We start from the raw sequence: 27,152 nt of genomic DNA on the forward strand, positions 1-27,152 counted from the left end.
CAGAGCTCCCCACACCTGAGGGCCGAGGGGCAGGGCAGGGGAGAGGGCTGGGCTGAGCAGAGAGAGGGCAGGCGTTGCCCCCAGAACCTGAGCTCCTATCAAGCAGGTCCATCAGCCTCATTCACCGGTTCAGCCCAGCCCGAGCCTGGCACGTTTCAGGCCCCAAATAAATATCTGTTGTCTGAATAGATGGATGTGTGAGTTTGGCATCAGCCTGCATGGTTCGGAGCCAGGGGAGTGTCTCAGGCCAGGCCCAGCTTGGGTATGTCACCTCCAGTGGCTGGGCCTCCATTTCGCAACTGTTGCTGGTTTCCTCAGTAGGAAACAAAAGAGGCAGAGATAAGAGAGAGAGAAAGCCAGCTAGAGAGAGGGAATTAACAGATAAACCAACACAAAGAAAGAAAACAAGAGTGGAGGGGACAGAAAGACAGCAGCCCCCTGGCCCGCCCCACTGCCCACGATCACGCCCCAAGTCTAGCCTTGAGTTCCGAACCACTGGGGACATCTCACCTTCCCTACTCACCCCCACCCTCCCCAGTGGGCTTGGCCAAGGTCAAGCACCTGCTGTAGGTGAGAAGCTATTGTTATCAGACCATCCCCCACAGCCTCTGGGCCGCCAGCCATCTCCTGCTCCCCGATGGCTATGCTGAGTGGACTCCCTCCCTTCTCCCTCCTCCCGCCCAACAAACAGATGAAAGACAGGAAGGCAGGGGCCCTCGCTTTATGCAAGTTGCTGTGTTCCTGGAAGGGAAATTCTAGGGTGTGGACCTTGCATCAGCCGGGCCAGAGTATATCAGTTTTTGTGGACAAACTTGGTGGGTCTGGGGACTTACTTTTTTTCACTGACACCAATTTCTCACGCTGAAGGTCGTGGCCCTCTTACCTCAAAGTCTCAGAGTTTCTGAGCACAAACCTTTGTATTCCACGGCTGCTTCATTGTCGGACAGGCCTGCCTCTGCCACTTAGGGGCTGTGTGATGTTGGGTGTGTCGCCTCACCTCTCTGAGCCTCAGGTGCCCCATCCATAGAACGGAAATCATCAAATTCTTGCCCCGACTTGAGAGCATTAAGTGAAGGCACAAAAGTAAAGTGCCGGGTACAGACACGGCAGGAATTAGAGACCTCTGAGGCTCACAGAAAGATCAGGTGGAACCCTTGTGTGAAACGGGAACCTTTGCGACCTGTGTGTAAAATAGGAGAGGTGTGAACGTTAAAAATCCCTTCCAGATTCCTTCTACATCTCTGCCGAGTAGACCAGCCCTGTGTGGGGAGGAGAAAATGGAGGCCGGGAGATGTCTAGCAACCTGCCCAAGGCTATTCTCCAAGCTGGGCTGATGCAGAGCGAGGCTTCTCTGGGTTGCTGATGCTTCCTCCTAGAGCATTTCCTGGGTTCAAGAATTATTGCCTCAGTCCTGGCCCCTGAGTCTCAGCGGAAACCCCGGGCTCTGGCTTTCCCAGTCGGACGTGGGGGCAGCCAAACCACGAGTCCCAAACGCGCGGGGTTTCCTGGTGCAGCTGGAGAGGGAAGATGGGAAGACGGGGTCGATGGCAGGGATGTGTTCCTTTTCCAGCTGGCTGTCTACCCCAGGGCCAGGCAGGGGCAGGGGGGCCGGGGTCCGTCATTACTTGGGGTCACTGCAAAAGTGACTCTGAGTGTCCAGCTGAGCATGTACTAAGGCCAGGTGGAGTGATGGCCAAAAGGCACCCCAAGGCCCGGTGAGGATGGATGGGGTTCCACTATCACCACGCAATCCAGTAGCAACCTAGGAGGTGGACAGCACCATGGTTAAAAGCACAAACTCTGAGGTCAGCCTGTCTGGACTAAATTCTTCCTCGGCAACTGGCCTTGGGCCAATTCCTCACCTACTGAACCCATAAAGCAGGGAGAGCGGTAATTGCCCCACGGAATGGATGAGGCTTCAAAGAGATATGGTGGAGAGCCCAGTGCCCGGACCCCCAGCCCAGCATGAAAGTGACTAAGCCAGAGCTTTGCTTGGGCCACCAGCTTCTCAGGCCCTGGGCTGCAGTGGCCATCTGTGTGCTGCAAGGAGGGTCCCCCAGCATGCCTCCATGGCTGGTTCTTCCTGTTCTGCCCCTGCTTCTTCATTCCTTGTATTTTTCATTACATTATAATAAATGTACAGGAAATAAGACATACTGGCTCTGTGCCAGATGGATAACTTAATATCGAAAGACAAAAGTTCTTCACAAATTAACCTATGAATACAATACAGTTCTAATAGATTCCAAAGGATTGTTTAGACTTCCCAAAAATGTACTCTAAAATTCATTTGGAGGCATATAGGCCTCAAATAGCTAGTCACCCTTAGTGAAAGAGGGCATGGAAAGAAGACTTGGTAGAAAGATACTACGAGGCCATCATGGTAAATCCAACATGGGGTCTGAGCAGGGATAGGCATGAAGGCCAGTGGAAGAGAATGAAGGGCTCAGCAGCAGACTTATATACACCTGGGGGACTTAAGACACAATACTAGTGGCATTACCAGTAAGGGACAGATGGTCTGATGATGGTGTTGGAAAACTGGCTTATTATATGAAGAAAAATAAAACGGGATCCATATCTAACTCCTCATCCAGAGATGGGCTCCAGGCAGAGTAAAGGTTCTAAACAAAATGGCAAAACTATAAAGTTAATGCAGTAAAATAGCTTTGTGACCTCAGGACAAGGAAGGACTTCTCAAACAAAAAACGATAAGCACGAAACATCAGACCAAAAACCTGGTGAGTTTAATTACATCAAAATTATGGAGTTTTTTTGTTTTTGTTCCATGGATGACACCATAGACGATGTTAGCCAGCATGGGACAGAATAGGGCGAGGTATTTGCAACATCTGAAGCCAGAGATTAACATCTGGAAGGCCTGCAAGTCAAAGCAAGGATACTTCCCTAATACAGAAAAATGGGCTGAGGTTTTATAAGGCAATTTCAGAGAAGACAATATCTAAAAGTAAGAATTTAGCATGTGAAGACACATTTAAAGTCATCAGTGACCACAAACATTAAAAAAAATTTAAAAAATTTTTAATGTTTATTTTTTTGAAAGAGAGAGAGAGTGAGAGACAGAGCACGAGTGGGGGAGGGGCAGAGAGAGCAGGAAACACAGAATCCGAGCAGGCTCCAGGCTCTGAGCTGTCAGCACAGAGCCCAATGCGGGGCTTGAACCCACAAGCCAAGAGATCATGACCTGAGCTGAAGTCGGATGCTCAACCGACTGAGCCACCCAGGTGCCCTCCCCCCCCCAAAATTTTTTTTTTAAAAAAGGGGCTCCTGGGTGGCTCAGTCGGTTGGCGTCCGATTTCAGCTCAGGTCATGAGCTCTCACGGTTCATGAGTTCAAACCCCGGGGCAGGCTCTGTGCTGACAGCTCAGACCGTGAGCCTGCTTCAGATTCTGTATGTGTGTGTGTCTCTCTCTGCCCTTGCCCTGCTCTCTCTCTCTCTCTCTCTTTCTCTCAAAAATAAAATTTAAAACAAATTTTAAAGACATGAGTGATCACAGAGTTGCACATTAAGATGACAGAGGGACCTCATTGTATCCCTATTAAACTGGCGGACGCATGATAGGAAGCTGGATACTATGGATGCTGGCGTGGGCGAGGGTACTAGGCTTCCTCGGGCATTGTGGAGGTTGTGCAGGGTGTAGGTTTCATGGCCTGGAGTAAATGGGGTGCTGCTGCTCATTATCCAGCAATCCTGCTCCTGGTTATTGACCCCAGAGGAACACTCTTACAGGCCTAGAAGGGACACAACCGAGGACGGGTGTGTGGCATTATTTATGGCATTATTTGTAGTGGAAAGGAGCTGGTGGCAAAGGGGAGGTGGGGTCCATCACAGGGAGAATAGAATGAATCCCTACAGCAGGCACACAGCCACATGGATGGATCTAAAAATGCAGTTTTTAGTAACAATATAAGAAACAGAGGAGGTAGTAACACCGTATCACTTACGTGAGTTAAAAACAACAACGTGCAAAACAATGCTCATTTTGAAACAAAAAAAATGTATCAGAATGGCTGCCTGTAAAGGTCAGAGAATGGGGTGGGGCGCCTGGGTGGCTCAGTCAGTTACGTTTCTGACTCTTGATTTTCAGCTCAGGTCATGATCCCACAGTTCATTATTGAGATCTGCATCAGGCTCTCTGCTTGGGATTCTCACTCTCCCCCTCTCTCTCCCCCTCCCTCCCTCAAAATAAATGAATAAACTTAAAAAAAAAAGAATCAGATAATTGGAGTGGGTATGAGGATAAAAAGGAATAAAGAAATATATAAAAGAAATGAGACTAGCCTGACACACCCCCTGTTTACCTTTCGCTCCTCCCTGCCTGCCCTCGCCCCAGGCGGATTCCTCAGGGGTAATTGCAGGGCACACGGTCCCACGACAGTTTGATTTATCCTTCACACTTTATTTTTCATGACTGCATAATATTCCAGCCAGAATTTAAAATCATGATTTATTATTGAGAATTGAGGTTATTGCTATGTTTCCCCCAGCAGCAGCAACTGTGTAAACTTGTCAGGACAGTGTTTCTCCAGAAGCGGTCCCCCACACCACAAAGGGTGCTTTACAATTTTTGTGGGCTCCTTCTTCCAATCACAAAAGAGTAAAAATATATTTTTTTACCTCATCGGTACAAAGACAAATACAATCCAGAGTGGACTCATAATTATATACTTATTATTAGTCTATTCATTTTTTTTTTCTGAATTTGAAAGCAATTAGAATTAATTTTTATAGACCACTAACCTTCTGGATAAGTTTTCCCTGTCCCATGAGTTAGACACTAAGTCAGAGGCCCAGGATGGACTAGAACCCAGGTCTCAGCTAGGCAGGCTGGTTCTGTGGTGTAAGTAACCCCATGGCCAATTTTAAGCTGTTGATATGACATCACTGAAGAGAAGCTGGGAAGAGATACAGAGGAGCTCACCATTGCCTATTTCCATTAGAGAGATACAATAGTAGCAAACAACTCCAAGAACAGACATGCTAGAGAAAGGTAGTAAAATAATTAACAAGTGATGAATTTTGAGTGTTAATTACCTTTGCTTTAATATAACCTATTTATTTACAAGTTTTTCTAATTTAATGTGTAATCGTGGCTGTTTGTCAACGGGCTTGCAAACATTTCTGTAATTTTAACAATCAGATCTTGCAACCTGGCACGAACTGGCTCCAGCCTGTCGCTTGCTGAGGGACCTATAGCAGGTAGTCTTCCGGACCGAGGCCGGGACAGTGACAGACTACATTTCCCAGAGGCCTCCTCTCCCAGAACCTGTCCTCAGCTTCCGAAAGCTGTTACCATGGAGATGGGCTAACAGATGGTCCGGGCTGTTCTCAGAGGGGTGAGGAGGGAGCCCAGGACCTGAGGTAGCTGGTGGCAGGGTAAGAAGTAGGGTGGTGGTGGGAGGGGGCTTTTTCTGCTTGGGGGGCTTCCAGCCCTGATCTTTCTGGGGAAGGGGTGTGTGTGTGTGTGTGTGTGTGTGTGTAGGCTGCTGCCAGGGACGGGTGCAGAAAATGGCCTGCGGGTTGGGGAGGGCCTCTGGGCAGGGACTGCCCTCCCCACACTGGGCTGTAGCTGAGGAGGCAGTCTGGTTTGGGGAGTATTTAGCTCAGCTCCACCTCTGATAAAGGTGTTCTGTGACCTTGGGCTCAGGGCCCATCTCAGTGCCTGTCACAGTTGTAACCCTCTGCAGCCTACAGATACCTTGGCCTTATCCCCATTTCTATCTTTACTTACCTCTCCCACTCCCCGACCACCCCCCCCACCCCCCGCCTCATCCCTTCTAGAACTTTCCCATCTCAATAGGCCCTTAAGTGCCTGGTTTTCAAGGCCAGAAATATATGGCTTCTAACCCCAGATCTGCTACTTACTAGCTCTGTGACCTTAGGCACTGCACTTAACCTCTCTAGGACTCAATTTTTTCATCTGCAAAGTGGGTATCATAGCACTGTCTGCTTCTTAGAGTCCGTAATGGGAAAACTCAATTCAGTGTCCTATCTCCTGTGTTTCTCCTTTACTACTCACACGGGACACTTCACCCCTGACACTTCTGGTCACCAAATGTGTGACTCACCAAGCAATTCTCTGTGAGCTGGGTGTCCTACAACGTAACTCAATTCTGACACTATCTACCTGGAGATAGAATCAGACCCCACAGATTCAGGGCTAAGTCCCACAAGATGGCCTGTCCACCTCAGACACCGATCTCAAGTAGTAGGTCCCTAGGTTTACCCACAACTTCTGTCTTCCTTGGTTACAAATTGGAGGTTGGTGCCCATGACGCCTTCCTCAGGTTTGATTAATTTGCTCAAATGGCACACAGAACTCAGGGAAACACTTACTTGCATTCATCAGTTTATTGAAGGACCCAAAAAGGATACAGATGAGTAGCTAGATGAAGAGGTAATAGGGTGAGGTCCGGAAGGGACCTAGGCACAGGAGCTTCCGTCCCTGTGGGGGTGGTGGTGTCGTATGGGTGGATAGGTTCACCCACCTGGCAACTCTCCAAACCCCCTCCGGCTGGTATTTTATGGAGTCTTCCTCATTTAGCACCATCAATTATTAACTTCATTTCCAAACCGCTCTCCTCTCTTTAGAGAAGTGGGGGGTCGTGGGGCTGAAGATTCTGAGCTTCTAAGCATAGCATGGCCTTTGCGATGACCAGCCCCATCCAGAGCCCACCCAGAGTCCCCTCGTCAGAATAAAAGATGCTCCCTGTGCTCTCATCACTCAGCAAATTCCAAGCGTTTCTGGAGCTCTGTGCCAGGAACTGAGGCACAGACCAATACATAATTTTCTGGGATCTCATTGACTCATTGCAGGATGTGTGGGATTATCTCTGGGAAGCCCTTAGCACGGTGCCTGGCACACAGTAGGTATCGGGTACACAGTAAGCACCTAGTGATGGTTATTACTGTCCTCCCTGTGGAGGAATACTCTCTGCGCCCAAGGGGCAGACAAACAGATCTGAGCATTGGGCTGTGCTGCGGGGCTGGCAGGCACAGTGGGAGGTTTGCCTGCAGAGAACTGGGGTCCTGAATGAGCCTGCTAGACACAGGCCTCCACCGTGATGTCGGCCACCTGGGCCTCAAGCGGGCTGACCTCCAGTAACAGGTGCATTACTGGGTCCTGAGTCCTACAGAATGTCAGCATGGGACAGAAAACATCTGTCTCTCCTTTCATGTTGCAGAAGGGGAAAATGAGGCCTAGAAACGGGCAGGGAGTGGCCCAAGGCCCCAGCAGAAACTGATGGCACAGCCAAGTTCTCCGTTTAGCCAGGCTGGTTGTCAGTTTGCCTCCCCAAGAAGCTGAGGCTCCAGATGGGGATTGGAGTGGGGAGGTGGGCCCAGCCTTTACCCCCTGGTCCCTTTTGCCCCCCCTGGATCCTGGCTCCACCCAAATCTGGGGAGACCCTGTTCTTTTCTCCCTTGTTCCCACTCCACCACACCCTGGGCATTGGGTTGGTTTCCCTCCCCTCTGGACCTTTGCCCTGTGTGCCATAAAGAAACGGGACATTTGAGGTAGAGCACTGCAAATACCAAAGACTGTAGCTGGAGCCAGGAGGCAGGAGGCCATTGGATCAGCTGGGCTGGTGTAACAGGAACCCTACATGGCCACTTCCATAAGCAGAGCCTGGATTTTCTCACATGACGGGAAGTCTGGAGGTGGCACTCAGGGCCGCCAGGGTTCCGTTTGGGACCCCAGATCCCCCTGTCTCTCCACTCTGCTGTCCTTAGCAGGCAGCTTTGGTCCTCATGTGTGGTCATCTCACAATCAGGCATTGGCTGTCCCACCTCCTGCTTTATGGAGGAAGAAGAGAAGGGCAAACAGTCCGTGCCAGCTGGGCCCTGCACTTTACCATCCGACAACTTGGACTCACATCTCAGTGGCCAGAACCGGGTTCACATCGCCGAGGCCACCCCCAGCTGCAAGTGAGGCCGGGAGCTGAACATTTCAAACCAAGCACATTGTTGCCACCAGTGAAATTGGGGTTCTGCCATATACGGAAGAGGGGACTGGATCTTTGGGGAGGCAACTAGTGGTCCACTACAGTGAGGCTTTGCCTTGTGGCTGCGGGTAAGGGCTTCCCTAGGGCACATGAGCACAAATGTCATCTCAATGTGGCTCCCCAAAAGACCTCCATCCTGTGGGCTGACAAAGGGCTTGGCCCGGAGAGTACAGGCTATGTATGTCACATCCCACACACCTGCCCCCTGGCCGGGTGCCCTGCCCTTGCCTTCTCTGTGCCTCAGCTCCGAATTTGGTGATGTTACTTTTTTTTCCTTCCTTCTTTCTCCTTTCATTATATTCCATATCACCTTACTGTTATGAATAATTTTCCAATTCACTTGTCCGACTTAATAAGTATATCTTAATAGGAAACTTCATAATACCATTGTAACCCCTATGGTATTAGTGTTGCTTGCCATAAAGAGAAGGTACTTTCAGAAGAAAGAAAGAAAGAAAGAAGAAAAGGAAGGAAGGAAGGAAGAAAAAAGAAAAGGAAGGAAGGAAGGGAGAGAGAAAGAAAGAATGGAGGGAGGAGGGAAGGAGGGATGGAGGGAAGGTTGGCAAGCAGCATTAGTAAGTTTGGACCAGGACCTACTCTGGCCTTGACAATAGCTTTCAACCTGTGGCCTGCTGTGTCTTTGTTTTTAAGAGAGGTCTGCACATGTCAGAAAGGTGTTACAGGTGTGCCAGCATCAAGCAAGACTCTCCCCAATAGAAGTTTAAGAGGGGCTTGCTTGTCCCCCCTCTAAACCACCTCCCAGAGACACAGGTAGTCTTGGTGGCTGAAGTGGGCCATTCTGAGTGCATTTATCCCTCCCACAGACATTCCGCCTCTAGGCAGCCAGAGACGTGCCAGGATGGAGGTCCTGAAGGAGAAAGTGGAGGAGGAGGAGGAGGCTGAGCGGGAGGAGGCGGCCGTGCGGGCTGAGAGGGGCGAGAAGGTGGTGAGGCCGATGGAGGTGCGGAGGGAGGAAGCCCCCATGACACAGGAGATGCTCAGAGACCTGGAGAAGAAGCTGTCAGACATTGAGATGGCCATCCCGGAGAAGCTCTCGTGAGTGCCAGGGTGGGGGTTTCGGGCCTGGCGGCCCTGATGAGGGTCAGACCAGGGCTGGGTGAGAGAAGAGCCAGACAGAACGGTGGCCCTAGGGCTGGGAGGCAGGACCGGACATGGAGGCAGATATGAAGGAGGGCTCTGCTTTCAATCGGCCTGGTCCAAGTCCCCTCTCTGCCCCTCACTAGCCGTGTGACCCTGGGTGAGTCATTCAACCTCTCTGTGCCTCCGTTCCCGTTTCTATTTAAAAGTGCACAGGATGATGATGCTTCTAGGCAGCTGTGAGGATTAAATGAGGAAAGGATAGAGCCAACGGCAGCTAAGGTGGGTTGATTGTTCCCTGTGTGCCAGGCCTAGCCTCATACGGACTAATGCCACCCCTCTTACGGGCACAGGACCTTTACCAAGGACACTATCGACACCTCCAAGCTACCCCTCTCCTACCAAAGCAACACGCTCAAGGAGGAACACTTGCTGCAGGTGGCGGACAGCTTCTCCCGCCAGTACAGCCACCTGTGCCCAGACCGCGTGCCCCTCTTCCTGCACCCACTGAACGAGTGCGAAGTGCCCGTAAGGCCGGGTCGTGGAGGGTAGGGCACGGGCTGGAGAGCAGAGGGCGGAGGGAGGTGGGCCAAAGCTCATGGGTCAGAGTTTATATCTGGGGATAGCATAAATCCGAATGCCAGCAGACCTCAGCAGGGTCGATGTGAATCACCCCTGGGGGCCTTTGGGGGCCTGGAGACCCCACGCCAGCTACGGGGCAGCTAGACACCTGGTGCAGTCTCCAGCCCTGGACCCCAGCTCTGTCCAGGGAAGGGCAGAGAAATAAGATGAGATAGACTGGGACCCAAGCCCTGGCCTCCTTCCCTCCAGCCCTGTAACCCAAGCACGTCCTGAGTGTCTCTGGGCCTCAGTTTCCCCCATCTCTAGGTGGAATGGCATAGGATGAATGCAAAGGTTGCAAAACAGCAGCTCACAGGCTGATAGGGACCCGCAGACTGTTTTATTTGGTCCACATGGTAATTTTTAACATTGGTATTAGCTGCCAGCATTTGAAACTCAGTGATTCCCATACGGGTCCCAGCTCCCGCTTCTCTTGATCTGGTAACCCCAGGTGTGCATTTCCCCTGGAGCAATCAGCGGGCCTGCACGGGTGGGGCCATGTGACATCCTATGCTGGTGGGCCTTCTTGAATCTACAGGGAGACCACGGAGGACTGGGCCATGGGCCCTGGGGTGACAGCAGCCGCTCAAAGGGGTAGCACTAGCTCCCTCACACTGGGTGGTGGTCAAGAGCCAGACAGGCCAGATCTGCTACTGACTGTGAACCTGAACAAGTCAGCTCACCTCTCAGAGCCTCAGTTTCCCCATCTGCCACTGGGCCTGACTTACAGGGTTGTTGGGGGATCGGGAGGTGGTGCCTGGTCTGGCAGCACTCAGCAGAGCACAAGCTTATTTGGCATCTGGGCTGGAGGGGCAGAGGCCTAGAGAGCCTCCCCACCCAGGGCTCTGGCTTTCTGGGAGTGCTGGCCTCCCCCCACCAACCCCCAGGTAGAAAGCCCTCCGGGGGCCTGTGGTCTCTCCCCTTGCAGAAGTTCGTGAGCACAACCATCCGACCCACACTGATGCCCTACCCTGAGCTCTACAACTGGGACAGCTGTGCCCAGTTCGTCTCAGACTTTCTCTCCATGGTGCCCCTGCCGGACCCCCTCAAGCCGGTAAGCCACCCCTGGCTGCATCCTTAGGCCCATGGGACCTAGGAGGGGAAGCCAGGGATATGGCGAAGGAGGCTCAGTGAGGCTCACACCACAGGCCGTAGTGCATCTGGTCTGAGCCCCTCAGAGACCCCTCTAGGGTGGGGTGGGGAAATGGGCCCAGAGAGGGAGGGCCACTTGCCTGAGGTCACACAGCAAGCCTGGTCTCCTGGCTCCTACCTCTTTGCCTCCTTTGCCTCCTTCTGCCTTCAGAGTCTTCCTCTCACGACTTGAAGAGGTGAGAAAAGGAGAGAGGGGAGGGCCTTGCTGGTTGTGACCCCCAGCCTCATCTTTGGGCTTCTGTCTAGCTCAGTGTGTTTCCCACTGATCATGGAGGGAGACAGGGAGAGAGGGATAGATGCACAGGGAGAGGGGAGAAAGGCAAGATCCTTCGATCGGAAGAAGTGAGGACAACTTTGGATAAAACCGTAAAACGACCAATCAGAGAGCATTAGACCAGAAGCTTCTAACTAGTCCAGATGGTCTTTCCTATCAGGAAGTCCACAGCCACTTAAAATTATAGGCAAATGTGGATTGCAGTTTCTACACATGGTCGAGGTTTCCATCCCATTCTCGGTAGGCTCTTCGGCCTGACAAAGGGGAGGAGCCTGGGGTGGGGAGGGGTCCCGCATGCGCATTGGCCCTAACATCAGGCTGCTGGCCAGTGGGAGGACAGGTAGGGGTGCAATGGGGCGGCTGCGCTGACTAGCCCTCTGCGGCCAGCCTTCCCACCTGTACTCCCCGACCACGGTGCTCAAGTACCAGGAGGGGAACTGCTTCGACTTCAGCACGCTGCTCTGCTCCATGCTCCTCGGCGCTGGCTACGACGCCTACTGTGTCAACGGCTACGGCTCACAGGACATGTGTCAAATGGACCTGACGCGGGACGTGTGCCCGCTCACCGTGAAGCACCAGGAGGTACGGGGGCTCGTGCTGCCCCGGGCATCCCGCAAGGCGTGCCATTGGTGACGCAGCGCGTCCCCTCCCTTCCTGCCCCTTCCCGGCCCCACAAGCAGCCCCCCGCTGCCCCGGACTTCATTCACGCCGCCGGTGTGTCTGTCCTGGTGTGTCTGTCCCGGTGTCTCAGCACACACAGCCCGGCTCCCCGAATCGCTGTCCTCCTTCCCTTGTCCTAACTCACTTCCAAGCGGCTGTTCCCCACCAGGTGAATTCTGTGACTGCCGCCGGCTTCCACCGGCTTCTAAAGTCAGTCTCTCCCAGATTTATCCTCCGTGTTTGATAAAAATCCCCCTAGCCGTTTTCATGTAAGGAAAAAAACAGACAAGTGGGCATTTAGTTCGCTCTCCTCCCCACCCCCCCTCCGCCCCACTATTTCCTCCCAATTCAAAAGACCCCTTTTTAACAGCAAAAAAAGTTGTCACCAACTCTCCAGCAGGTGGTGGGTGTGTTTTCGTATCTGTTGACATGACAGCTCCCAACTGGCCAGAGGCTGCTGTGAACACAAGCGACGCTCTGAAATGAATTTAATTTTAGGATTCCAAAAGCATCTCTGCATTTTGGGAAATAGCCACGGTACAGACAGAAAATGCGATTGGGGAACTGGATTGACTCCAGGGCTCTGTGATCAGAGTTAAGCCCCCGTGGGTGTCTGCAGCTCAGGACAGGGCATCGGGGGGCCTGGGGCCTCCAGCACTATGCATGTGCACCTGTGTCACACCTGAGCGAGCTCCCGGGGGCCCTGGGGCTGGTGCTCTGCTGGAGGGAGGCACCGGGTGAGAGTCTTGCTCTCGCAGGTCCACTTCCCCCCGGAAGATGGAGCGAAGGCCGCTTTGCCTTGGCTTGGCTTCCGCAGGCCTGGGAGCCCACACTCGGGCCTCTTACCCCAGCCAAAATGTTAATAATTAAAGTGATAGAATAGCTACTAGATGCAGAGAACTTTCGGGTTTACAAACCGCTTTCACGTCCGTTGACGTGGCTTCCCTTCACAACAGCGCTGTGTGGTGGGTGTTATCTCTCCTGTTTCACGGACGAGTATGTAGAGATGAACAGAGAGATGGACTAACATGGCCGAAGCCACACGGCTGGTGAACGGAGACAGGGGCTGAGGCCCCACCTGGCTGATGGGCAGCTGCGGAGACTGGCCATTTTCCCTCTTCACTGTGGCAGACCCCCTCCGCAGCCTCTGCGGTGTTCTTCCCTCTACACTGTGCTGACCACCTGGCACACATTTGTACACGCGTGCGTGCATGCACACAGGCTTTCTTCTCCTTCCTAGCCCAGAAGAGTCTTTAGGTCAACACGAAACACCCTCCAATGCCAGAGTCTGGGAAGTCCGACTCCTGACAATTCTCCCGCTTTCTGGGTCAGATCCAGATCATAGCTAATAAGGGCAGTGGGGGGCGAAGGGGCGAAAATCTCATCTCCTGAGCTCTGCCGTGCCCGGCACCTCCCGTGGGCGTTTTCCTGTCTTTAGGTCTCAGAACAAGCCCGGGAGAAGGTTCTAATTCCCGTCCCATTCTACAGAAGAGCCTGAAATCTGGGAATGGGAGCTGAGGCTCTCGCATTTAGGGCCAGAAAACCTGGGGACTCCAGGAGCAGCTGTGACCTCCTGGTCAGTGGGGCGGGCGACGCAGGGCCACTGATCCTTCTCTCGTTGGGAGACAGGTGGTCCAGGAGGAAGAAAAGGTACCACCTAAGAAGTATGCCATTAAACCGCCCAGGGACCTGACCAGCAGGTTCCAGCAAGAGCAGGAGACAAAGAAGCTGGAGGAGATCAAAGCGGAGGAGGAGAGGCAGCTGAGGGAGGAGGAAGAGCGCCTCCTGGTGGGTCTGCGTCCTCAGCCCTTGCACTCATCCTCCGGGAGAGGCCGCTCGCAACTGTAAACCGACACAGATCCGCACACCCGGGTCTGCATCCCCTCCTCCCGCCTCACCGTCCCCCACATCAGTCCAGCCATGTGGGAAGCTCCCACTGGTGGTCAGCCAGCTTCTGCCACGGGTTTCTAATGTCAGAGAGCTCTGCTGCCTGGAGCCAGCCTTTCTGTGCTGGACTCTGGTGTCCTCCTTGTTCCAGACTCTTTCCCTACCTGTATATACTCCTCATCCATCCTCCCTGGTTCCCCATCATCCCAGGTCTGGATCCTCCCATCCATCCTCCCGGCTCTCCTTCCATGCATCCATGCATCCACACTCTCATCTCCCCGCCCCCCCCCCCCCCACTCTTTTCCTCCCTCCCTCCCATCCTTCGCTTCCATATAATATCTACTAGCATCTCCTGTGGTCCAGGCACTGGGGATACAAAGAAGAACATGACACAGTCACCCTTCTTCCAGAGGGAAGAAGACAAAGAGGCCACACAGTACCCCTCCACCTTCCTTTGGATGATATCTCACCCAGAATCACAACGCAGAAAGCCAGTAAATCCCAGATACTTTGGGACTCCAAAGGGCCCAGTTTGTAAACTACAGATAAACTCAGACCGTCCCATTTTACAGATAAGAAAACAGGCTCAGAAGGGGGGTGATGTCCTCAAGGTCATGCAGTCAGCCAGTGCTGCCATCAGGATCAGAAATTGGCTCGCCTGCTGGTTCCCCAGCCCTGGGGAGATGTTTGGGCCCCTGACACCCCCCCCTTCGCACCCCTTGGCCCATGGTCACCCACCTTTCCTGTGCAGGATGTGGAGAAAGCAAAGACTGACCCCCTGCATGGCCTACGTGTGCACTCCTGGGTCCTGGTGTTGTCGGGGAAGCGTGAGGTGCCTGAGAGTTTTTTTATCGACCCATTCACGGCACGCAGCTACAGCACCCAGGACGACCACTTCCTGGGCATCGAGAGCCTCTGGAACCATAAGAACTACTGGGTCAACATGCAGGACTGTTGGAACTGCTGCAAGGTACTGGGCCAGGGGGCGGGGGCGATGTGACAGGCACGGTCGGGCGGGGGTGGGGGGGTGTGCTGGGGGAGTGACCTGTGGGGTGAGCTGGCCACCACCGAGCTTCAGACTTTCCCCATTAGCTGAGTCCCCATAGCCCACTCCTTTGTCCATAAATAACCATTCTAATATGATTATTGTCTCTCTTTTGATTTGTGTATCCTTATAAAAAGTGGATTGTTAGTTTATATGAGTGATTTTTTAACGTTTATTCATTTTTGAGAGATAGAGACAGAGTGTGAGTGGGGGAGGGGCAGAGAGAGGGAAACACAGAATCTGAAACAGACTCCAGGCTCTGAGCTGTCAGAACAGAGCCTGATGCGGGGCTGGAACTCACAAACTGCGAGATCCTGACCTGAGCTGAAGTCGTACGTACGCTCAACCGACTGAGCCACCCAGGCGCCCCTATATGAGTGATTTTTTAAAACAATGTATTAAAGTGTAGAAAAATATGCAGAAAATATACTCATCCTAAGTGTATAGTCCAACGAATTCCCATGAATGTGTGTGTAGATATGTATACACACGTGTGTGTGTGTGTGTGTGTGTGTATAAAATTCAGTGCCACTTACGTAAGTTAAAAATACATGCACACGTTTGGGGGAGAGGGAGAGTCGTAACTGGACACAAAAGGACTTTCTGGAGTGTGGGCAATGTTCTATTTCTTAATCTGGGTGCAGGGAACCAGAGTGCATTCAGTTTCTAGAAATTCATTGTGCTGTACACAAATCAAATGAGACACAAGCTCCAGGCTCCACATCCTGTGCTCTTTTGTTGTTTCCAAATTCCTCCATTTCCAACCAGGCCAGTTTCCCAAAGGTGGATCCTGGGCTCTTTGCCCCCTATTCCAAGGTGACTCTGTCCAAGGGGACTGCTGTCACCCCTGTGGCAGATGGGCAGAATTGATGCACCTGTGCCCCAGTGCAAGTCACCCTGTGTGGAAGTCAGATGTTCTGAGGTGGGGAAACTTCTGCCTTGAGCAAAGTGAGGATCAGCCCAGCCCCCCCTCCCATCACCACGCTGGCCTCTCAGCCTGATTCCAGGCTTGGCTCTCACTGACTTCACAACATTGTGGGGTAGATGTGCAGTAGATGCTTAGAATAGTCCCTGCCTGTTCAACAAATGTTAGCTATTGTTACTCTCATTTTACAGAAGGAGCTTCTACCCCACCACACAGATAGAGCAGCGCCCAGACTGCCCGCCCCCAGAGCCCAGGCTCCTAACTGCATGGCGGTCAGTGCCCTCTAAAGGCTAATGGACCCTTAGAGGCTGCTTACAGTCCTCCTTCGCCCCCTCCCAGACTGGACTGAAGGTGCTTCAGCCTCCCCCTCCCAGCATGCTCTGCACCAGTGCCAGGAGAAGGAAATCTGTGGCAGGGATAGCACAAGATGATGAGATGAGGTGGAGATGGAAGGGTGGTCTGGTGGAAAGCGAAGCCAGAGAGGCTGTACTGCATCACCAAGTGAGGCCATGAAGAAATAGATCATGACACTGGCTGTCACTTCTGCCAGGGGAGAGTGGGAGCGGCTGCTCTGTTCCTTCGGACGACCCTGAAATGACATTGAGAACGGGGAGCCACGCGAGGCACCCACACAGAGACTGGCTGGTGCAAACACACCCCAGGCTCACAGACGTGGTGGTGGTCCATTCATGGATGCTTTCTCTGTGGAAACAGAACTTTAAGTTAAAGTATCAGAACACCTAACTACTGCTTCTAGTTATCAAGGTGATGGAATGGAGGACGTACTTTAAAGAAATACAAACATCTGTGTGGTTAGCTTCCTCTCCTCTAAGCCTTGGCTATCCGCAGTCACTACTACATCTGTGGGCAGTTCTCTCCCTCCCTGCCCTCCACCATGTTCCTCGTTCCTCTCCCCCCACCTCCCAGCTAGAGCAGAGTAAGAGCCCCCCAGGACTCAGGGTGGTCTCAGATCAGAGCTGCCTTCGGGACAGCGTCATGTTGAAATCCTTTGTGGGAAGCTATTCTTAAGCCTTTGACCTCCCTCTGGGACACTGATTCTGGGGGTGTTGGGGTCAGGGGGTGCCATCCTGGGGAGGTAGATTGGGACATTGAGTGCCCCCATCTGCTGGGAGTTATCCGGCAGGTGAACCCAGGCTCAGGTAGGCTGGGCTGAAAAGGTGAGAGCCCGCCCCCCGCCCTCCCCCATGGAGGAGAGATTCCCGCCTGCCTCCTCTATACAGTTCTGCGTGTGCCTGCCTGGTTCCTTTCTCCCTGGCACGGGTAGAAACCGTGCGTTGGCCCTTTCTCAAACCCACCATTTCCCGTCCGTAAAGTCTTGCTGGCCTGCATCTGCTCTGAACACCACCTGGGACACCCCCTCCCCCGCCGATGCAGCAGGATAAGCCCCATATCCAGGACCGTCCCAGGCCGGAGAGTGGCCAAGTCTCACAGAGACCAACAGCGGGATTGTCTTCTCAGGGAGATTGGACAGCGGGGCTGGCTTCAGTTTCCCTGTTGAAATGAGGAGGATGGGCGTGGCCTCTGAGAGGTGGCCTGGAACCGACATTCTGCCCCCCTGAGACCCTGGCCCAGGTCCCTCCTCTACTCCGGATACGGCTGTTCCCCGCTACCGCGTGGAACGGGAGGGGGTGTGCTGGCGGTGGGGTGCACTCAGATGATCCTTCCCCCACCAGGACTTGGTCTTTGACCTGGGAGACCCTGTGAGATGGGAGTACCTGCTCTTGGGGACCGAGAAGTCTCACCTGTCCTTGACTGAGGAAGAGGAAGATGGGTTGAATGATGACGACGATGTGGAAAACCTGGTGAGTCTCAGCAGCGCGGGGCTGGGCGGTGGGACGGGGTCTTCACGCCCTGTCTTGCTTCAGGCCGACCTGACCCATGTCCCCCACCATGTGTATGTGTATTGGTGGGGAATGTTCCAGACAGACTAGTTAGAAGGGCCTGGACCCTGCTCTCATTTTACAGATGGGCAAACTCGGGCCCAGGCAGGTCCACTGACTTGCCCGGGACACCCAATGGGGTAGGGAAGGGCTGAGACTTGCATCCATGGCTCCTGCCCCACACACAGCCCGCCTTGGTCAGTGGTTGCCCTGCTTCTGTTAAGAGCATGTGCCCCGCAGTAGGGTGATGGGACCATGCCCACAAGCCCTGGCCTCACTTCCAGACCTTCCTGCATAGCCACCACGGTCCCCCTCACATGCTTCCAGGCCTTTCTCTGTCTGTCTAATCAGCCCCTTGGCCTCGGGCCTTCCCCACGGCATCAGCACCCCCTCTCCTATATCCTGGCCGGGGGCCTTCCAGGCAGGTCCCCGTGAGGACCCGTGCCTGGAGGTCAGGGGCCCAGAGGCCTTAGCTGTTGGCTGTGACACCTTGGGCAAACTTCCCAGTCATGGAGAGCTTCATTTTCACCATCTGCGTGTAAAATGGGGGAGTGGGGTCAGTTATAGTACCAGTGTATCAGTTTGCTAGAGGTGCCATGACAAAGTGCCACACACTGGGGGGCTTGAACAACAGAAATTAATTTTCTCACAGTTCTGGAGGCTGGAAGTCCAAGATCAAGGTGTGGGCATGTTGACTTCTGCTGAAGCCTCTCTCCTTGACTTGCAAATGGCTGTCTTCTCTCTGGGTCCTCGCGCGGTCTTTCCTCTGTGTGTGTGTCTTAATCTCGTCTCACAAGGACCCAGTCACGTTGGATTAATGGCCTAGTTTTAATTTAACTACCTCTTTAAAGATCCTGTCTGCAAATGTAGCCACATCCTGAGGTACTGGTTTTGGGGCATGATTAGGGGGACACAGTTCAGCCCACCCCAGTAACATTCGAATGACCCTAAGTGCCAGGAGGCACTTAACCTGAACTAACTCGTCCACGTCTTTACAACCACCTGGTGAGGTGGGTGTTCGTATGATCCTTCATGATTATCATCATCCCATTTTACAGACAAGAAGACTTAACACAGGGGTGAAGTAACTTACCCAATGGTAAATGGCCTGTAAGTGGCAGAGCTGGGGCTTGAACCTGGGATCTGACAGTCTGACTCCCAAATTTGGGTTCTGAACAGTGACTCTGTTCTACCTCTTGGGACTGCTCAGGGACAAAAGGAGACCATAGGTACGACGAACTTGTCTCATCGTCCTCATCTCTGGAGACCAGAGAGCCTCCGTGTGCCCTAAATCCTGGGACACAGGCGCCCCCTGCTGGCCTCCAAGGAGCACAGATTAGATGAACAAGAGGCAGAGGTGTGAGCCATGTTTGTGGGAGAACAGTTTTACATTGAGAAAATCTTATCCACGTTTCTGTGGTTACCTAGCTTGAGAACCATTTGTGTAGACCAGTCCTTATTTTACAGATGGGGAAACTAAGGCTTGAAGAGGGGGAAAAAACAGTAGCTAGGCAGTGCCTCAGTGGTTTATGTACATTCTTTTTTTAGTAAATGTTTATTTATCTACTTTGAGAGAGAGAAAGAGAGCATGAGCAGGGGAGGGGCAGAGACAGAGGGAGAGGGAGAGAACCCCAAGCAGGCTCTGAGCTGTCAGCACAGAGCCAGACTTGGGGCTTAATCCCAAGAACCGTGAGATCATGACCTGAACCGAAATCAAGAGCCAGACGCTTCGCCGATTTAGCCACCCAGGCATCCCTGTATATTCTATCAGTTAGTCCTCCCATGGGGTCCAGTTAACAGTTAGGCAACAGGCTCAGAGCAGTTAAGGGACTTACTCCCCCAGGACGCCAAGCTGGTGTCAGATGGAGGGTGGGGCTTGGGTCCACCTGACTCCAGAAGCCCCTTTCTTACGGAAGGATGCGTAGCTGTTCCTGGTGCCCGTGCTGACTGACAGGAGGTGGGGCACGCAGGGCAGGGGATTCCTGTCCTAGCCAGGCGGTCAAGGGAGGGCTCCTGAGCCACCCCTCTTCCTCTCTACCTTGGGTCACGCCAGGTCAGAACCGTCCGTGACCTCTGGCTCCCCTGGGGGAGCTGATGGCCACTGTGGCTTGGCCCTGGGGGGCAAGACAGAGGCTCTGCCTCTAACTGCCGCTCCAAGGCCCAGCCCTGACCAGAGCCTGCCCCCTCCACCCTCTCCCAACAGGGCAAGGAGGACGAGGATAAGAGTTTCGACATGCCGCCCTCATGGGTGGAGCAGATTGAGATCTCCCCAGAAGGTATATGCACGTATGTGTTCACCCACCTCCCCAGGACCCGTTCGGGGGGAGCCAGCCGAGGCTGCCCCAGCCCCTCATTTCCACCCCTTCTGCCTTCTGTCGCACCCTCGTCCTTCCTTCCTGCTACATGCAGTAGCTCTGTGGCCGAGGGCCTGACACCTGGCATGCGGGAGGGGGCTCAGTCAAGCTGCGCTGGGTGACACAGGGTGGGTGATAAAGGACAGGGGGCCAGGACGCAGTCATTCCCCTCCCGCACCCTCCCTGCCAGGAGGAGGCCAAGCATAGTACAGGTGGCACAGGGGAGTGGAGGTGTCAGGACCAGGAGGAGCAGGCAGAGAAAGCAGGAGGGCAGGGACACTCGTGTCCCATGCCGGCATCTACTGGGTGCTGAGGTGCCTGTCTGGGGGTGCCCAGACCCACGGCGAGGGCATGGGCTATTCTAATAGGTGGGAAGGGCTAGAGGGGGCTTCATGGGAACCAGGGGAGGAACACCCGGCCCAGCCTCCCGGCAGAGAGTGTTTCCAGCAGGGAGACCTGCGCAGGCCAAGGCCCGGCAGTGGGTGAGTGGTGTGGTAGGTCACAGCTTCCACGGCCAGGCTCAAACCTGAGAAGTCCCCCAGGGCAGAGCCACCCTGGTGACCACTTTCCTCCATCTCCCTGCAGTGGGCTGGGGGCCTGGAGTTAAGCAGACAGCACAGCGGGACAGCGACTAGATGAGTGGCTGGGGAGGGCGGGGAGGGTGGCCCTCCGGTCCCCCCCGCCCCACCGCCCTGATCTGGGGAGGAGCGACCCCAGCCTGCTCTGTTTCTGCAGCTTTCGAGACCCGCTGCCCAAATGGGAAGAAGGTGATCCAGTACAAGAGGGCGAAGCTGGAGAAGTGGGCCCCATATCTCAACAGCAACGGCCTCGTGTGCCGCCTCACCACCTACGAGGACTTGGAGTGTAAGGGGGGCAGCCCCGCCCGTGGGAGCAGGAGAGCCGGGGTCCCCAACCCGGTGTGTGACCCCGGGCGCGTCGCTGCCACTCTCTCGGTGTGAGTGCGGGCCTTGCTGGCCTCTGTGCTGGGCAGGTGGACGGAGGCCAGGGGAGCCGGCCTGGCTGCACCAAGCACCCATCGCACCCCGCAGGTACCAAGACTTTGGAGATAAAGGAGTGGTTTCAGAATCGGGAGGACATGCTGGAGCTGAAACACATAGACAAGAGCACAGGCCTGAATGTCGACTACTTCAAGCCAGGCCACCCCCAGGCTCTGCGTGGTGAGTGTCCAGCTGGGAGCCCCGGGTGGGGACGCTTCTCATTCCTGGAGCAGCCTCCATGTGGCTGGCCTGTGCTGGGAGGAGCCAGTACCCAGGCGTCCGCAGGGCTCTCAGGAGGCAAGCAGTGTACTTCGCCTCTGCCTCCCTGAGCAAATCAGATGTGTGGGAGGTCAGGGGAAGTGCAGAAAATCCAAGGAAATGTGACAAATGTCCCTCCGGGAAAGTCAAAACCAGGGCCGCGGGGCCCATTCTGTGGCTAGGCCTAGGCACACAGTTGGGGGGGTGGGGAGGGTCACATTTCCAAGGGGTCAGAATGCTGAGCCGGAAAACCAATGAATGTGCTCCGCAAGGACGATGCAGCAGGGGGCGGAGATGTGGCCATGAGCCCCAGAGTCTGGGAAGTGAGGGAAGGACATGTGTTGGCAGAGAATCAACAGCCCTAACCCAAGACTCACAAAAGAAAAACACAGTGTCAATATACATCTTAAAAAAATTATCAATCTCACTTGGTAGTTGAAGTGAAAAGAAAGAAAAGGAAGAAAGGAAGGAAGGAAATCCATAAGGGACCATCTTACGAGCCTCATGTTGGCAAAGATGAAGAAAATGGTCCTACTGGGTGTGAGCAAACACACTTGCCCCCTGTCACTGTTGGTAGGACAGAAAACTGGTGCAATGTCCCTGGAAAGCAGTTGGGCAAAATAATCAATAGTAGCTTCCAACGATGCTTTCTAAACAAATTTTTTAAATGTTTTTTTAATTTATTTTTGAGGGAGAGAGAGAGAGACAGAGCATGAGCAGGGGAGAGGGAGAGAGAGAGGGAGACACAGAATCCGAAGCGGGCTCCAGGCTCAGAGCTGTCAGCACAGAGCCCGACGCGGGGCTCGAACCCACGAGCACCAAGATCACAGACCTGAGCCGAAGTAGGACGCTCAACTGACTGAGCCACCCAGGTGCCCCTCAACTATGTATGCTTTTTGACCAGCAGTGCTACTGCTGGTATTTGTCCTGAGCAAATAATGGGCAAGAATGAAAAATGCATGATGCAGATGTTCAACATGGTGTCATTTATAATAACCAAAAGGACAGAGGCAACCTAAATACTCAGCAGTAGGGGGTTGGTTACAGAACTCGTGGTCATCCATGAGCATTCACGGGCATGCCTTGTCCCTGGGGTCTGGGGTTGGGTTCTCAAGCCAGTGGCCAGAGCCCCTGGTCTCACCCTGCTGACCTCCCGGACCCCGTCTCCCACTACAGTGCACTCGTACAAGTCTATGCAACCTGAAACGGACCGCATCATGGAGTTTTATGACAGAGCCCGTGTGGACAGCCTGGTAAAGCGGGAGGAGACATCGAAGACAATGACGGAGTATTACCGAGGACGGTCTGACTTCCTCTCCTATCGCCATGTCAGTTTCGGGGACAGGGTCAAGAAGTTGTCTCTGAACAGTGCAGAGTCAAACCCCCGGCCGATTGTGGTGAGCACTCACTGGGCCTGGGGATAGGGTGCCCACTCTCTCCGGCAGGCTGAGGTGACCCTGGGATGGGGACAGCTCTGACTCTGGAGCCACATCTTTCCCAAGTGCCCTCTCCTGTTTTACGACCCTGAGGCTGTCAGATGCCAGGCTGTGCCTTCAGCCACTGGGCCATGGATGTGTTACTTACTATTATAAAAAGTGCACACGCGTGACCAAACATTTAGAAAATATGGAAAAATATAACAAGAAAAGTAAAAATATTTCGGGATGGTATCTCTCAGATATTGCCATGTGTTAATAGGTTTGGTTTTGAGAGTCTAAGTCTAACTGAGGTGTGTGTGTGGTGTGTGTGCGCGAGGGAAGGTAGAATCCGTGCATCACTCACTTAACATTAAATTGTGCGCTTTTTCCTCTACATCATTACAAATTATTTGGCAACTGTGTTTAACGGCTGTATACCAAAGAGGCTCTTCCTGGAAGTAAGGGATGTTTAATGATAAAGCAGGGTGCTTGGAGAGGTGGTGAGCTCCCCATCTCTGGAGGTGAGCAAATAGAATCTTGCGGAGAGAGCTAGAGAAGAAACGCCTCACCATACAGGGCTGGGGTGGCCGGGTGCTGAGAACCCACGGAGCCAGAGAGCCACTGTCTGGCTGGGAAGGACTGCTCCGTATAAAGTCCCAAAAGCCCCCAAAGCCCAGTGTCCGATTGTCCTTTACTTCCACCCTCAGGGGTGTGCACAGAGAGCCCCTTCCCCACCTCCCGTCCTATCATGATCTGGCCTCCCAGAAAATCACAGAGCGGTTTGCCCGCAACCCCGAGCAGCCTGCGGATGAGGATGTGGCGGAACGCGTGTTTCTGATCTCGGAGGAGCGCGTCCAGCTGCGCTACCACTGCCGTGACGACCACATCACGGCCTCCAAGCGCGAGTTCCTGCGGCGCTCCGAGGTGGACCACAAGGGCAACAAGATCGTCATGACGCCCGACATGTGTATCAGCTTTGAGGTGGGCCTGGGCGCCGTGGCTGGCCCGGGTGGGCCAGGTGGGTGAGGAGAAGTTCCCGGGGCCCTCTGTGCCATCCCAACGACTTGGGGAAACTGGGATGGAAACTCATGGTTCCCAGCCCGGAAATTCATCTCTGCCCCTTGGGAAAATCAAGAGCTCCCATCTGGGGACCTTCATCTTGGCAGCTCCTCTGAAAATCTGCCCTTTTTCCATCAAGAAAGGCAACCCAGCAGGCTACTCTCCTTACTCGTCCTCCCCCCAGTCCTAGACCAAGCTGACCCCACATCCCGGACCAACACCGGAGTAGGAGAAGGTCCTACCACCTCTGAGGAGCTGACTTTCCTCACTCTTCTGGCGCATTCCTTAGTCCCTCTGAGCTTCCAGTTCACCTTCTTTTTATAATCTATACTTTCATAGATGAAGAAGCTGAGGCCCAGAGAGGTCAAGCAAGTTGCTTGTTGTCACACAGCTAGAAAACGGCAAGAGAAGATTTGAACCCAAGCAGTCTGGCTCCAGAGTCTGCCCGTGACCCTAGCCATTGCTGCTTCTCCTTGTCACTGTGGTTGTGGTTGTCCCAGGTGGAGCCCATGGAGCACACCAAGAAGCTTCTCTACCAGTATGAGGCCATGATGAAGCTGAAGAATGAGGAGAAGTTGTCCAGACATCAGGCCTGGGAGTCGGAGCTGGAGGTGGTCCCGTGGCGAGGGTGGGTGGGTGGGTGGGAGGAGGCAAGGGTAGAGGGTGTCTTATCCATGCCATCCCCCGCTTTCCAATTTAGGTGCTGGAGATCCTGAAGCTTCGAGAGGAGGAGGAGGAGGAGCACAGGCTGACCATCTCCATCTATGACACCAAGCGCAACGAGAAGAGCAAAGAGTATCGGGAGGCCATGGTGAGCCTCGTGTCCTGGCCCAGGCCCTGGCTTTTCCTGGACACCGCTGCCCCCCAGGCCTCCGGGACAGTGAGGACAATCAGGGACTCCACCAGGGAGCTCCTTATACGGGACAAAGCTATTGACACCATTGTGGTCCTCCTTGCTGTTGAGCTGACCGTTTCTGTGATGAACACCAAAGGGTGCTCAGGATCCAGAAGGTCTCCCCCCACCTCCAGGGGCTGTGGCCAAGCCAAGGCCTCTGCCGCATGGGAAAATAATGGAAATCGTGTACCCACCTCCACCCAGGGCTCCCCTCAAGGTCAGGACCTGGGCCGGTAGCCCCAGGGAGCCCACTCTGGCCACAGGCCTGAGTTCTCGGGCACCTGCTGCACAGGACTTTCGGGTGATACCCTCGGGTTGCAAGTCCCAGCTGGGTTTTCGAGGCCAGCTTCTAAATCTCCTTCACCCACCAAGTGTGGAGATTTCTGAAAATAGTTTGGGGTTGTCGAGGCAGGACAGGGCATTAGACCACTCACTGGTTCTCAGCCGATACAGGCTAGAAGACCGGGGGTGAGAAAGAGAAAGAAGGGAGTTATTGGCAGTTTTTGATTTACCGTTACTATGATCACCATTTATTACCATTTATTGAACAAGCATCGGCTGAGCGTTGGTTATTTCCTGGGGCTCAGGCAGAGAGATATGAATTCAAGTATGCAGAGTTGGCTATTACCGACTGTGACCACTGCTACGAGGGCCAGCACGAAGAGCCCCTCCGCGGGCTCTGTCCCAGCGGCACCGGGCCCTGGGATCTGGATTTAAGGCCTAGTTTTGTGTTGTCACATGTTGATGCAGAACTGGTCGGGAGGTCTCTGCGGCTCCTGCTCGTCCAGCTGACCCTCCCCCCCACCCCACAGGAGCGCGTGATGCACGAGGAACACCTGCGGCAGGTGGAGGCCCAGCTGGACTATCTGGCCCCCTTCCTGGCGCAGCTCCCGCCGAGCGAGAAGATGACACGTTGGCAGGCCATGCGTGTCAAGGACGAGTGCCTCAGTGACTTTAAGCAGCGGCTCATCGACAAGGCCAACCTCATCCAGGCCCGGTTCGAGAAGGTGCGGCCAGGGCCTGGGCAGGGGAGGGAACCTCGGCATCCTCGTCCAGAAAATGGACCCGGGGCTGTCTGCTCGCCATCGCCACACTTTTGAGGGACCAGTGAGGGGGAATGAGTCAATCAGTGCTTGGAATTTTCCAGAAGACCGAGTTGTCCTTCCTCGTTGTTTGCTGGGTGGAAGTGGGGAGGGAGGGGTGGAGGGGTGGGGGGTGGATGGAGGGGTGGTACATTATAACAACCCCTAGTCCTCGCTGCATTGTGCCATGTAGTTTCCATGCATTATCTCCTTTAACCTGCACACAATGCTCTCTGGTGTTTGCAAGGGTATACAGTGCCCTTCATTCTGCAGACAAGGAATTGGAAGCTCTGAAAATATTGGAAACTTGTTCACCAGGCTCTCAGTCTTGAGGCCTGCTCCTCATGAACACGACACATCTCTAAATGTGACCCCCCACTGGCTCCCACGCAAGACATTGTGTGGCCCCTGCCTCTGCCGCTCTGGCTTCTGTGGATGGTGGTAGCAAGGCCGGCCCTCATCGACTCCTCTGCTCTCTGCTCCCCATGCCCACAGGAGACCCAGGAGCTGCAGAAGAAGCAGCAGTGGTACCAGGAGAACCAGGTGACCCTGACGGTCGAGGACGAGGACTTGTATCTGAGTTACTGCTCTCAGGCCATGTTCCGCATCCGCATCCTGGAGCAGCGGCTCAACCGGTGAGGGACGGGGGAGCCGGACAGGACCCTTAGGAGGCTGGAGCAGAGCGTTGTGAACCCTCACCACCTCCTGTTCCTGCCTCTGATTTCAGGCACAAGGAGCTGGCCCCGCTGAAGTACTTGGCTCTGGAGGAAAAGCTCTACAAGGACCCACGCCTGGTGGAGTTCATGAAAGTCTTTGTTTGATGCCCGCCATGGGGCCTTGGCCAAAGCTGCCAGGGCAAGAAACCTCCCCCACAGCCTGGCCCCTGTGCCCCCCACACCCGGAAAATGACAGTCCACTTGGGCGACCTCACTGCCACACCGCCTCCCTGTGGCCCTTTCTGTTCCTGCTTCTCATGACCTTCCCCTAAATAAACACACTTTGAAATTGCTGCTTGCACCTCATGTTTAGTCTTTATAGCCTAGGGGCCACCCCCTGCCCACTCACCTTGGCCACCTTCCTTATTTGCTTCCTGTCCGTCTTTCCATTGGAATGTTGAGTCTTTGCAGCACCTCTGCAGATGGTCCCACAGCCACCTTCAAACAACTGGTTAGATCTCAATGTGGCTAGGGTGGCCCAGCTCACAATGTGGGAATGGCAAAGCCAAGGTGCATGCTCCAGGACCTGGGGGCTCCATATTAGACTGCCAGGAACAGCCCCCAGCTCCTCTTCTTACCAACTACTATTTAGCCATCTGTGAAATGGGATGGCGTTGTTGTCTTCCATAACACTTGTAAATCAGAGGGCTGGAAACGGCACTTAGAAAGCACTCAATGTTAGCTTAAAAACACTCAAATGTTGTGTTTCTTGGCCAAGAAACACATGAAAGTGTCAAATTCATTAGTCATCAGGGATATGAAATGCCACCACAAACCCAGCAGT

At 53.9% G+C, this 27,152-nt stretch overlaps 1 protein-coding gene across 3 annotated transcripts; it reads left to right on the forward strand.

Moving 5' to 3' along the window:
- The first annotated feature begins 5,323 nt into the window (after window positions 1-5,323).
- Window positions 5,324-26,661, forward strand: DRC7 (dynein regulatory complex subunit 7). 3 transcript variants are annotated; one of them, XM_042920025.1, is made up of 18 exons: window positions 5,324-5,398; window positions 8,850-9,081; window positions 9,477-9,651; window positions 10,673-10,798; window positions 11,558-11,752; window positions 13,460-13,618; window positions 14,469-14,687; window positions 17,382-17,510; window positions 19,792-19,864; window positions 20,678-20,806; window positions 20,992-21,120; window positions 22,375-22,595; window positions 23,382-23,597; window positions 24,176-24,286; window positions 24,376-24,486; window positions 25,383-25,577; window positions 26,148-26,287; window positions 26,380-26,661. In XM_042920025.1, exons 2-18 carry the CDS (start codon window positions 8,885-8,887, stop codon window positions 26,471-26,473), a joined length of 2,619 nt encoding a protein of 872 aa, XP_042775959.1. In that variant the 5' UTR covers window positions 5,324-5,398; window positions 8,850-8,884; the 3' UTR covers window positions 26,474-26,661. The 3 variants fall into 3 exon arrangements, with proteins under 3 accessions (XP_042775959.1, XP_042775960.1, XP_042775961.1); XM_042920026.1 differs by having other exon boundaries at window positions 5,350-5,383; XM_042920027.1 differs by lacking the exons at window positions 8,850-9,081; window positions 9,477-9,651 and having other exon boundaries at window positions 5,360-5,398.
- The last annotated feature ends 491 nt before the right edge of the window (window positions 26,662-27,152 follow it).

This window comes from Panthera leo, chromosome E2 (assembly GCF_018350215.1).
Source record: "Panthera leo isolate Ple1 chromosome E2, P.leo_Ple1_pat1.1, whole genome shotgun sequence".
Classification (NCBI taxonomy): domain Eukaryota; kingdom Metazoa; phylum Chordata; class Mammalia; order Carnivora; family Felidae; genus Panthera; species Panthera leo.

Coding starts and splice junctions, on each gene's coding strand:
- DRC7 (XM_042920025.1), top strand. CDS start 8,885: ATGGAGGTCCTGAAGGAGAAAGTGGAGGAGGAGGAGGAGGCTGAGCGG. Junction 21,121..22,374: donor CCACCCCCAGGCTCTGCGTG/GTGAGTGTCCAG, acceptor CTCCCACTACAG/TGCACTCGTACAAGTCTATG. Junction 26,288..26,379: donor CTGGAGCAGCGGCTCAACCG/GTGAGGGACGGG, acceptor CTCTGATTTCAG/GCACAAGGAGCTGGCCCCGC.